The sequence below is a fragment of the Hyperolius riggenbachi genome, chromosome 5 (assembly GCF_040937935.1).
Source record: "Hyperolius riggenbachi isolate aHypRig1 chromosome 5, aHypRig1.pri, whole genome shotgun sequence".
Classification (NCBI taxonomy): domain Eukaryota; kingdom Metazoa; phylum Chordata; class Amphibia; order Anura; family Hyperoliidae; genus Hyperolius; species Hyperolius riggenbachi.
The window spans coordinates 240,342,933-240,356,646 of record NC_090650.1 but is presented as its reverse complement, the minus strand read 5'-3'; the positions used below and the strand labels follow the sequence as shown (position 1 = coordinate 240,356,646).

The 13,714-nt window shown below is 41.6% G+C and overlaps 1 protein-coding gene across 1 annotated transcript in view; it reads left to right on the top strand.

Moving 5' to 3' along the window:
• Nucleotides 1-13,714, top strand: part of LOC137518633 (cadherin-10-like) — a 612,711-nt gene that overhangs the window by 587,465 nt on the left and 11,532 nt on the right. Inside the window, exon 12 of the mRNA XM_068236734.1 lies at nt 6,676-6,927. Within this exon, the coding sequence (XP_068092835.1) occupies nt 6,676-6,927 (252 nt within the window). The remainder of the gene's footprint in view (nt 1-6,675; nt 6,928-13,714) is intronic.

The following is a 13,714-nucleotide window of genomic DNA, read 5'->3' as shown; positions in this document are numbered from 1 at the left end:
GTGGCAACAAATACAGGCAACATCAAAAAACATGACTCCAGAATCGACACAGTGGAGGATAAACTAGAGGATCTCGAAAATCGTAGTAGAAGGGCGAATGTTAGAATCCGAGGTCTACCGGAAAGTATTGAAGACCTAGAAGCTACGGCGGCTAACCTCTTTAGCACATTGCTACCGCAAGTGGACCCAGCATTACTTCGGGTGGTTAGGATCCACAGAGTTCTGGTGAGACCGAGGAACCCTGACCTCCCGCGAGATGTAATAGCAAAGATTTGCACAGAAGATACCCGTGACAAAATTCTCCTTGCCGCAAGAGACCTGACCACCCTCCCCGGTCTGCCGCAATCAGTTCAGATATTTGCGGATCTGGCACCTTCAACGATGCAGAAGAGAAGACTGATGAGACCGTTCACATTGGCTTTACAAAAGGAAGCGATACGATACCGGTGGAACTTTCCCTTCTCTTTGTCATTTCGAGCCGGTGGTAAGCAATTTACATGTAGAACAATGGATGAAGCCGCTGACGCCTTGAGTGAACTAAAGATTCCCTACACCCTGCCGGAACCACGCACTGGGTCACTTGGGCAAACAAGAGCAACACGGGCCCCCACTTCGTGGACCCGGGTCCGAGAATCTCCAGCCAGAAATAGGAACCGGAGAGACCCAGTGACTCCTTCACAGCGGGGATCTCCTCCTCACTCTAGTGTTTCTGCAGAAGAAGAGGGGTCAGCCCTCTCTCGTTCAGACTCACCACCCTTGCTGGAAGATGTCTAGGTGATTATTTGTTTGACTCCCTAACTGGTTCTCACCACAGATCTATCCTAGGTCAATTGACCTGCTCATCATCTTGGCAGTGATTCTTCTAATCTACTCCAAATGATGCCCATCCCAAGATGATGGTTCAAATCTCAAGCCCTGCTCTCATCGGAGTGGACTTACTCTCGATAAGAAAAGAATAAAGGGTTCACTTTATGATGCTGAACTGAAGTCTTGGTTTATTTCTTCTACTACAGACTTAATTGGTTATTTCACACCTATAACTTGCCAGACTACAGCTTACACTCCATCCTTATGGAATAGGAGGTTATGGCAATTGGAAGCGGAGAAAGAGTTCACTTTATGATGTTGAACTGAAGACACCGCTCACTCATTACAACATACTCTTTACCTTCTCCAGGCAAAGGTGTTATTAGAAGGTTATACACCCGATTTAGTTATAATAGCCTTAAGCTATACTCTTTTGTTTTCCTGATGTTCTTATAATAATGGTAGTTCTATGTTTACTTTATGACTGCTGTTTCAGGTTTTTGAAGTTCTGTTTCTCGATTGGTATTACAATGCTATAATGTTCAAGGTGGTGAAGCTCGTTGTGGACAGCTGCCTCCCAAAAGGTAGGGTTAGTGCGGGGTTACTATTTAATTTATTGACCCCCACACCTTCCTGACAAAAAGCACTGTTTGTGCTCTTTTCCCCCCTCCTCGGTTCCGGGTACCTTGGAGGGAGGCCTTTAGATTCCACGCTACAATATCGGCCTTTACTTTCCACTCTAGATAATCCATCCCTATGTTCTAAGAGGAACTTGTGCCATGGCCACCCAACATTCCATGTCTTTTAGACCCATTACCATAGTATCCCAAAATGCCAGAGGCCTTTGCTCCCCCCACAAACGAGCTATGGCACTGAAGGACCTCACCAAAAATCGGCCTGATATCCTGTGTATCCAGGAAACCCACTTCTCACCCAAAGCAATCCCAAAATTTTTCCACAATAAATATAGGAGATCCTACACCTCATCCTATAAAAGGAGAAGTAGAGGTGTCCTCACCCTGTTCTCAAATACATTCCCAATAGAAATCACTTCACATCTTACCGATGACACTGGTACATACTCAATCCTTTTGGGTAATTTTGATAACAAGGTATTGTGTATTGTAAACCTATATGCTCCCCCAGGTACTAGTTCTCATGCCACAACAAAAGTCTCGGACATCCTTCTCACTCTAAAATTTGACAGCCTCATATGGTCAGGTGACTTTAATGATACTCCAAATGCTAATCTTGATAGATCATCCCCACCTACACCTTCGATTGTAAATAAAAGTAAAAAAAGGTTTGAGGAGCTCTTCAAAACTCATTCAATTTCTGATACCTGGAGAGAATACAATGGACTTAAGAGGGGTTATTCCTTTCACTCAAAGCCTCACAATACCTACTCCAGAATTGATCTGGTCCTGGTGACCTCCTCCTGCCTCGATGCACTAATATATTCGAGACACCTTTTAACAACGTGGTCTGATCATGACGCAGTTATGGTGGTCTTGCGCTCACCAATACCGAAAACATCTAGGGCTCCATGGAGGCTTAACGAATCTCTGTTGATTAACCCCGAGGTTAAGGATCAGATTGATCTGTGTCTACAAAACTACTTTCGAGAGAACGATACACCAGATATAAATCAGGGAGTCTGTTGGTCCGCTCACAAGGCAGTAATCAGGGGGGAACTAATTAGGATCTCAGCAAAACTTAAAAGAGACAAAGGAGTAATTCTGTCCAATTTAGAATATAAAATACAAAAACTCCATGAGATAAATCAAACCAACCCATCCCGGTTCTTAGCAAAGCAAATTTCTGACCTTCAGCTTCAAATAAACACCATTCTGGGCTCCGACACCGAAAAAGCTTTAAGATGGTTGGGAGCAAAAGCGTATACTCACTTGAACAAACCAAACACTTGGTTAGCCAAAAAACTCCGCTCCCAACAAACAATAAACAGTATTAATAGAATTCGTGATCTGAAAGGAAATATAACATCTAATCCAGAAAACATTTATAGCACTTTTCTGCAATACTATAAGAAGCTTTATAGTAATGAGACCCACACTAATGAGGCAAAAGATACTGACTCCTTTTTAAAAGAAACCATAAAACTTACTCTGTCCCAAACCTCAATTACCTCCTTAAACGCACCCATTTCATCCGAGGAACTTCATGATGCCATAAAAAAATTGAAACGTTCTAAAGCCCCAGGACCGGATGGTTTGCCATCAATATACTATAAGAAATTCGAAGACACACTCTCTCCACACCTATTAAGATTTTTTAATTTCTTGATGAAGGGAGGTATTCCCCCTTCTGATTTCTTAACATCTGCCATTTGTGTAATACCAAAACCTCCTAGGGATCCCCTATCCACTAAAAATTATAGGCCAATATCGCTACTTGGCGTTGATTATAAATTATTTACCTCTATCTTAGCCCTTAGAATAAATAATGTCCTGCCTGCTCTTGTCCATAAGGATCAGGTAGGTTTCATCCCACATCGACAGGCCCCGGACAATATTAGAAAAATCCTAAATCTCCAACAACACTGCCTTCGGACCTCACAACGATTAGCCACTTTATCCCTAGACATGGAAAAGGCATTTGATTGTATTAAATGGCAATACATGTTTGCCACGCTTAGTAAGTTTGGCTTTACGGGTGAGTTCATGAACGCAGTTAAAACCCTTTACTCTAAACCCTCTGCATACCTTAAACTCCCAGCCCAATCAGTAACACATTTTCCCATACAACGTGGCACGAGACAGGGATGCCCCTTATCCCCGGCAATATTTGCCATCGCCATAGAACCGTTGGCCATAAAAATACGGACTTCCCCGGATGTGATGGGTGTCAAAATCGGCAAATCTGAACATAAATTGAGTCTGTTCGCCGACGATATATTTCTGACTCTCACCTCACCACACACCTCTATTCCCAACCTTCTTGATATTGTGCAACGCTTTTCAAGCTTTTCCGGTTTTAAATTAAACCGAGACAAATCAGAAATGATGATATCTGGTGTCTCTCAAACAGAAGCACAAAATTTAGCCCAATCTTTCGGTTTTATACATCAACCCAAATATCTAAAGTACCTGGGAATTAACCTACCTTTAGATCTGTCCAAATTATACGAGGTTAATTATCCCTCAATGTATAGAAAACTAACCTCAGACCTTACCACCTGGTCCGCGTATCCGCTTTCCTTATTGGGAAGATGCAACGCGGTAAAAATGACACTCGTCCCGAGACTCCTATACCTATTCAGAGTCCTTCCCATACCTATTAAAATGGGGGCGTTAGCCTCATTTCAAAAGGCAATTCACCAGTTTATCTGGAAAAACCGAAGAGCTAGATTGAGTTACGCGACCCTCTCTCGTCCTAAAACGTTAGGAGGCCTAAATGTACCCGTTCTAAAGCATTACTATACAGCCGCTAGACTATCGCAGTTGGCAGTAGCCAATTACAATTTCATACAACCACTTTGGGTGGACATTGAATCATATATAGTGTATCCTCTGTCACTGAAAGGCTTAATGTGGTCCAATAGACCCCCATATCACAAACTTAAACAGACAGCTCCGTATACCGCACACTCTCTCGCCATATGGCTCAAGCATAGGTACAAATATAGACTTCAAGCCACTCCAAGTTGTATGACCAGACTTATAGGTAATCCAGACTTCCCCCCTGGTTTGCTTCCTAATTCCTTTCGTTGGTGGACCAGCAGATCCCTAGACACGGTTGGGAAATTTCTATCAGCCTTTAAAATCTCGACCAAGCGAATCTTTTGTACTGAAAACTCGGTTCCCCCTCTGGAACAATATCGTGCGTCACAAATTTTTGAATATTTGGACTCCATTGACCCTCGGAAGGAGGTGTTGGTGTACACACCTTTTGAAACCAGATGCAAAAATGGAAATTTAGATAAAGGTCTGATTTCAGACATTTACAATACTTTACTACAGGACTCAATGGACCCCAAAACCAGCTCCATGTTAGCCTGGGAGTCTGATCTGCAGACTAATATAACTGAGAATCGTTGGCCTCATTGTTGTTCGACCCTTTTGAAAGGTAGTTTATATTATACATCCATTGAAACCTCGTTGAGACTTTTGCATAGAACTTACTTCACCCCTATTAGGTTACATGCCTTTGATCCGGCCCAGTCCGACTTGTGCTACAGAGGCTGTAAAATGAAAGGTGATTTAATCCACGTATGGTGGACTTGTCCTAAAGCTGCCCGTTACTGGTCCAATATCTGGTCTAAATCCTGCTTAATTCTGCAAAAGTCAGCGCAAATCGATCCAACAGTGGTGCTGCTAGGGAATAAACCCCCTGGTTTCTCGAATAGTGAAAACAAACTTCTTCATCATATCTTGGCCTTGGCCAAGCGTAATTTAGCATTTCACTGGAAATCACTTAATATACCAGAAGATTTAGTGTTTAAACAGTTAAATGTAGTGATGCTGTCAGAACATATAACAGCTAAACTTTATGATACGCTGGACGTTTTTCTGAAAATTTGGTGCCCCTGGATCGACTGGCAGGATAATGCAGGACTATCATACACTTTGCACTCCTTTTAGGCCTCTCTGGCAATGGGATCTTCTTCAGGTGGCTTTTATTAACGTGATCACTTGTACTACTCTTAGTTCATAGTTGGCTATAAATATTTTCTAGGTGGATGGGTGGATGGTCGGATCGATACTTAAGCCTACCCGGTTCTCTCTACTTCTTTTTCCTTTTCTTTCCTCACTTCTTCTCACTTCCTGCTCCTCTCTTCATGGAAGTGCCCAATGGTATGATGTGGAATCCCCACCCATGCGCCTTTCACCTTTCTCTAATTTCTCTATGTCTCTACACTTTTCTATCTCTCATCTCTTCATCTTCCTTGTTTCCCGGAGATGAGACTAATATAAAGAAAAATACCCAGGTTGTTTTAGTTTACTTATATGAGCATTACCTAGCAATCTTATATATTGTTCATGCTCATTTAATTGTTTAAACTTGTGCCATATTTTGCATAAAGCTTCAATGTATAAGAAATTTGCTCTCCCCTAAGGGGGCTGTATGAGCATTGAATGCATAATTTGTTCATGTGACTTTACACAACTAATAAACACCCTTGAAACGAAATCAGGCTTTAACACTGGGTGAAGAGCAAATCCACATATCTAAACATATTTAGTGAGTTGAAGTATGAAGGTTTCATGCACTGAATATTGGTGAATCAATATTGAACAATAGGTGAATCCATCAAGTATTTATATAGTAAGAGTGTAGTATTGCACTCATTTTCTAATTTTAAGTTCTTGTACATGTAGCCAAACTGATATCAGAATTAAATGCTTGGATAGGTCCCGAATCTAAAGTCCATTGAAGTAAATGGGTGAAGAATGCACTTTTTTGGTCTCTGGAAAACAACTTCAGCAGCCAAATTTAACAAAAATGGCAACATGTAAGAGAAACACGTTGTTTTTTTTACTATTAAATGAAAAGGAGCAACATCTGTAAACAGTGACATTGTAAATAATACATATGTTTATAAATATATAGAGAGTTATAGATAGACAGACAGACAGACAGACAAGACAGACAGGCAGGCAGGCAGGCAGACAGACAGACAGACAGACAGACAGACAGACAGGCAGGCAGGCAGACAGACAGACAGACAGACAGACAGACAGACAGACAGACAGACAGACAGACAGACAGACAGATAGATAGATAGATAGATAGATAGATAGATAGATAGATAGATAGATAGATAGATAGATAGAGAGATAGTTGATAGATAGATATTCTTCCTATATCAATATATCTTATAAAATATTGTTTCATTTCATTTTACAGATAACACAGCTCGAATCTTGACAAGAAGAAATGGTTTTAACAGGCATGAAGTAAACACATACCTTCTTCCAGTGGTCATATCTGACAATGACTACCCAATCCAAAGCAGCACTGGAACATTAACTATAAGAGTATGCACATGTGATAACCAGGGAAATATGCAATCATGCAGTGCTGAGGCTTTACTTTTACCTGCTGGTCTGAGTACAGGTGCTTTAATTGCAATCCTTCTTTGTATCATTATACTTCTCCGTAAGTACTTTTTAGTAAATATATTTTAGAATAGTATGCAGATCCAAAAATTAACATATGCTTTTAAAAGTGCTTAACATTTTTCACTGCAACTTGTGTTTGTGTTTTTTTTTTTTACTAAAAGACTAAAGTATTGTCACATTAAATATTTAGCTAAACTGTTACTTTTTAGACCAGCCAGAACAGTAATATGTTTTGATGCTTTCAGTACATTTACTGGTGGAGGAGAATTTATTTTTAGATATGTCACAAGCTTAGACATATTAGTCAATTTTACGTTTTGGTATTTCATATACCTCGGTGGAAGTAAATTACAGACATGCAGTGGGCCAGATTTCAAATCATAGCATGTATTTATAAGTATATAAGCAAACTAGCACACTGCAAAGTGTGCCTGCAACCCATGATGTCACATTACATGTAGAATCTTACATCAAGTGTTGGCTGCAGTGAGCACTAGCAAACAGTTGGTCATGTTGCTTTAAAAGGGAGCACTATGGACCAAAAATGTATATGCACACATACATATACGCAGGGATGGTCGTAGTCAGCCAACTTCGCTACTTGGAAATACGCGTAGTTTTACGCAATTACGCTTCGCCAAACTACGACTTCGAAAACAAATATTCGCTTCGTATGCATTTCGTAGAATACGCGTTAAAATACGCAATTACGCGTAGTGCGAAGCGTAGTGTATGCAGATACTTATGCCCGTATGCAGAAAATTGTACGCATTAATTTCTTTATAAATGCATATACTGGGAACCCTTCTATGCGTACATTCCCCTTTCCAATGCGTAAATTTGTATGCATACAATCGCATGCGGAAAATTAGCCGCGAGTGACGCATTCGTAGTTCACTACGCAATACACATGTTAACTACGCATAGTGGGCGTAAGCTACGCGTAGCGGTACTTCGCTACGCGTAAATTCGTAAGCGTAGGTTTGAAACTTCGCCTATGAACTACAATGCGAACTACGATGCGTAAATTCACACTGGCGTAGTTTCTGCTCATCCCTGCATATAAGATCTGTAATATGTAAATGCACTAGAATTATTTGGAGCCCCCCCCCCCTTATAAAAGGCAGGCAGCGTCAGGCAGTGGACTCACTCGTGTACCTGCCTGCAGTAATTAGTGAAGGGAAAGCTGCTGCAGACTCTCATATGGAAAACTTAGTTAGGCTCTTGTAGGCTTGTTAGCTTGCTCATTGCTGATTGTTATTGCTAAAAAAACACCCCTCAACAGCTCTTTTGAGAGCTAATGTTGTTCTTCTGATCTATTTTTTTTTTGGGGCCCACTTGCATTATATACAGCCCTGTCAGTCAGTGTCACTGTGCCTGTCTGTGTGTGACAGGTGCACATGTAATACCTATCACTGCATATACCTACTACCTGTTGTGTTCACTTCAGTGCACCCACCTACCTACGTGAGTGCATGGAGTGTCACTGTGCCTATCCGGTACCTGTCTGTGTGTGGCAGGTGCACATGTAATACCCATCACTGCATATACCTACTACATGTTGTTCACTTCAGTGCACCCACCTACCTGTGTGAGCGCATACAGTGTCACTGTGCCTATCCGGTACCTGTCTGTGTGTGACAGGTGCACATGTAATTCCCATCCCTGCATATACCTACTACCTGTTGTTCACTTCAGTGCACCCACCTACCTACGTGAGCGCACGCAGTATCACTGTGCCTATCTGGTACCTCTCTGTGTGTGACAGGTGTACATGTAATACCCATCGAAGCATATACCTACTACCTGTTGTTCACTTCAGTGCACCCACCTACCTACGTGAGCACACAGTGTGATATACCACTCCGTGCATACCTGTTAACTGCACCTGTGTGACTGACTGCACGTTGTATTAGTCAAGTCAGTGCATACCTTTCACTTCATCCCCCCAATATGGACAAAACAAAGGCAGAGGCAGGCCATCTGGCAGGTCTGTTCGAGGTCGCGCTGTCATGATTTTGTGTGGCCCGCGACCAAAGTACAGTGTTCAGAAGAAGGCACGTGCCATCAACCCCCAACATTGTCAGGACATAGTTGACTATTTAACATAGAACACCTCATCTTTCTCAGCTTCCGCACGGAAGCGTGACATATCTTCCTCCTCCTGCTCTGATTCTGGCACCCCACTTAACACTCAGTCGGCCGCCACCACCAAAGTGCCATCACCCCAGCGATCAGCGGTGTGGAAATTTTTTTGTGTGTCTGCCTCAGATGAGAGCAATGCCATCTGTACTCTCTGCCACTGAAAATTGAGCCATGGAAAGACCAAGACCCACGTAGGGACAACTACCATACGAAGGCACATGATTACAAAGCACAACTGCAATGGGATGACCATTTGAGGGAAAGCAGCACACAAAAGCAAATCCACACACCGCAGTGGAGGATATGCAATTATTTCTCAAAAAAAGCAATACCCAAACTGTACTGTAATGTTGAAAGGCAAGTGGTGTCATCTCTGTCACAGTTGGGTCAAGGGACCATCTGACCACGTGGTCTGCAAAGCATGGCCAGGGCTGCCCGAAGACTAAGTCAGTCCCCACACACAGCATCTCTGCCTGCACGCCGTGTGACTGCCTGCCCCAAGCCTAAGTTGTTCCCCACACAGCATCTCTGCCTGCAGGCCGCTTGACTGCCTTCTCCGCCACCACCAACAGGGTCCTGGACTCCAGGCAGATTCCTGAATTTTTAAGACTGCTGCTAGCAGTGGCTGCTAGAATAATTGTTTTTAAGGCTTTTTAAGGCTATATAACAAAAGAAAACCCAATGAGACAATGGCTTCAATTCACTCAGCTTATCTCCTGTCTTTAATAAGAACGTTTCAAGAGTGATCACCATGGTGATGAGGCATGTCGTTGACTCTTCTGTATTCAAGTTAACTCTTCAATCCTTAAAATAACTCCAGAGTTAAAGACAGGCTGTTTATTAACTGCGTGTGACATTAACTACAGAGGAGGTAAATTAACTACAGAGGAGGTAAATTAACTACAGAGGAGGTAACTTAAGGAATGAAGAGATAAGATAACTCCCTCACTGTGTGGTGGTATGTTTTCTCTTGCCTTCTTATCTCCAGCATGATCTTAGTGAATCGAGGCCAATGTCAAATAAACCCTGATGGAAAATGCAATTTATAGTGGAAAATTAATTTATGCCCCACATAGAGCTCATTTGAGTTTTCTATTAAGGCTTATTTGAATTTGAAGCCAAGGATGTTTGACTGCAGGCCGAGGGCTGGCTTCACATTATGAAAGTTAAGTAGAAGAAAGCTTCCAATGCAAAATGCTTCTATGTAAAATATGCATAATAGAATAAAAACACTGTGGGTTTTGAAGCAAGGAAACACTAAAAGAGAAAATCCTGGCTATGCAATTGTCATACAGGGGAAAAAAGCCTACAAAGAAAAGGTTGAGGGGACAATATTTATACAGAAGGTGACAGTGTGGATCCCTAATTGGTTATCAGTGTTTGAAACAGAGTGGTAAAAAGTCATCTAGCTAGTTATTTTGAGCATTCAAACAACCTAATAACATGCACAATTACAAAAAGCACTCTAATACAATGAGGATTTGTAAACACATGATAAATCATAATTCACTCTAATGATATCAATTGTATTACAATGAGATTCAGTAATGGACCAAATTCTTTTTATGACATGGATGACTATTATAGGCCTGTTACCTTACAAGAGAACATACTGCCAGGAAAAAAAAAAAAAAAGCAACAACAAAAACAACTAGATATTTAATTTTAGAATGAATCAGCAGTATCCTGTATTGTAATTAGTTTTTACAACTATGTATTTTCTTATCACGAGGCACAGAAGGGCAAGGAATTAAAATAGAATTTTAGTGAGCTATCTCATTTGCATTTGTATTTTTTTTAATTCAATATAATTTAAGAACATATGACATTTATCCTTTTTTATGCTTTCAAGGCTGCTAATAAGAACAAAGTATATCAAATCTAATGTGAAAATAATTTTTTTTAATGGCTTTTGATGCTTCATCAGTATTTGTTTCAGTTAGTTATTTCTGGAAATGTTCATTTTAGATAAGTATAACAGTTGCAGGCAAAACCTTTAAGCATATTGTTATTTGGCTTTTGTTCCCACTCACGTGAGCTTTAAAAGAAATATTCTAACATTAATATTTTTATAACGTGGTTATTTTAAGTGATGTACTTATGATTTGATTAACCCTTTGGGTCTGGCTGCCTAACCCCCTTAAGGACCAGGCCATTTTACATGCTGGGGGGAGCATTTTGGGGGGGGGGAGCATTTTTTTTGGGGGGGGGGTCAGGCAGCCGGTTCCCCAGTATAGCTAGCTAGGCATGGAGTCCCCAGTTTCGCTAGGTGTCCCCCGTATTGCCAGCAGCCTTTACTCACCTCCCAGGCTCCAGTGATGAGCAGCTCTAGCCCCCTCTACTCAAGCCGGGACCCAACACTTAACACAGAGCGAGTGGGGATGCCGGCCACAGCAGAGGGGAGCGACGATTAGGAAGGTGAGTCCCCACCTCTTCTTCCCACCTCTTCTTCCCCTCAGACTAGCACTGCCAATAGTGATCACTACGATCCGCCAGGGATCGTAGTAATAAATTGATCGCGGTGGCTCCTGATCACTGAGGGAAGATGTCAGCTGTCATATGACAGTTTAATCTCCCCTGTCTGGTACGCACAATCGCATCAAGGGTGGAAATGGCAAGTGGCGTAAATCCTACTCCGCATCAGGCTTAGGCAGCCACAAGTGCGCCGTAGGATTTACTACACGTGGTCCCCAAAAGATTAAGGCTTTGTAACTATAACAGCCATATACTGTTTCTCTGTCAATATAACTAAATAAAGAAAGCTGTGTGTTGTTTATTGGTTTAAAAGATAACTGGGCACTGTATTTTTATCTTTAAAAACAAACCTCCTCAAAATGTAGGTTTGTAATGGTGTGTGCCTTTGGAGGTGCAGGGTTTGTGGGAACACCACTACTTACCTATGGGGTGCTATTCCAGACCTCCAGCCTGTACAACATGTACCATTTTGTTCATTGGACCATCAGATTCTGCTTGCATTTGTAATTTCTGGCTGGGTCAGATGTGTGCATGCTTCGATGCATGCTGGGAAATGTAGTCCAAGGATGCAAGTGCAGCTTGGTCTACATATTCTGGTCACACATCGCTGCACATGAAGATGACCTCTGTTGCACGGGACGGGGCTAGAGGAGCAACACCCCCATAGGAAAGTAATGGTGATGCCTCCAAGCTCTGCACCACCACCAGCACACACCATTACGAACATCAATTATGGGGAGTTGTTTTTTTTACTCAATGACCTAGTTTTTGAGCTTTGCGGTCTTTGGCATCAATAATTTGGATTGTCATATAAATAGTATAGGGAAGCGCTCATAAAATCTTTTCACGTGTGGTAGCAAATCACATTCAGCACATTCGGAGTAAAATCTCCCCCTTCAGGGATACACTCACCAGATGGTCAGGGCCGGCGCTACCATTAAGGCAAAGGAGGCAGCTGCCCCAGGGCCGCAGAGCTTGTAGGGGCCCCCAGTGGCTACAAGAGGAAAACATTTTTTTTCAAATCGGCCTTATAGTTTTTGAGAAAATCGATTTTAAGGTTTCAAAGGAAAAAAAAATACACATTTAAAAACCTGCCGACTTTAATGGTTAATAGCAAATCCACCTTAGATGCTAGAAACCCTAAATTTGCAGGATATGTTAAGGAGATCATTAGGAATAAGAGAAAAAAACAATTTTTCAAAAAGACCTTATAGTTTTTGAGAAAATCGATTTTAAAGTTTCGAAGGAAAAAAGTATACTTTTAAATGCGGTAAATGTCACTTTTAGTAGCAAACCTAACGGTAGTGTAATTTTACATGCATCAAACGAAAGCGCAATAAATTTCCTGACGGGATTTCCAGGGGGTCTATACGCAGCCGCAGCGCTTTCGCCAGGGATCGCTATACAGCCGCAATATGGCTGTATGAAGATCCCTGGCATTTTTTCCTATTTTCCCAATTTTTTTTTATGTTTAGAGTGTGGGAATTTTTTTTTTTTAAATTATGTGGGGTCCCCCCTCCTGAAACTTTTTAACCCCTTGTCCCCCATGCAGGCTGGGATAGCCAGAATGTGGAGCTCCAACCGATTGGGACTTCACACCCTGTTATACCAGCTGCAAAAAAGGTCCCCTAATGCCGATTTTTGTTCCGGGGTATATGTTGAGGGGGGGCCCCCAGGTTTATTTTGCCCTGGGGCCCCATTGTTGCTTAAACCGGCCCTGCAGATGGTGAGACTTTCCGGGCCCGTTATAGCATTCGAGGTATTGGCCACCTCGCAGCCCCTCTGGCTCTCTCCTTTCGTCCTTGTATTGCTGTGTATTTAAAAAGAGAAGCTCCACATCGCGTAAAAGTGTAAAAAATATATATATTTATTGTGCAAAAATAGAGTTAGCCTTAGCTGACAAAACAGCTCTATATAGGCCTCAATTCACTAAGCTTTATCAAACACTTTATCAAACGTTTGATAATTTACCTCATGGGTAAAATCTAATTTTGAATTCACTAAGGTGTTATATATTTATCAAATGTTTTATCGATAAAACGTTCAATACATCCATAACACCTTAGTGAATTAAAAATTCGATTTTACCCATGAGGTAAATTATCAAACGTTTGATAAAGTGTTTGATAAAGCTTAGTGAATTGAGGCCATAGTGTGCTATGCCTTTAAATATGATGTAAAATATAGGCAATGGGCTAGTAAGC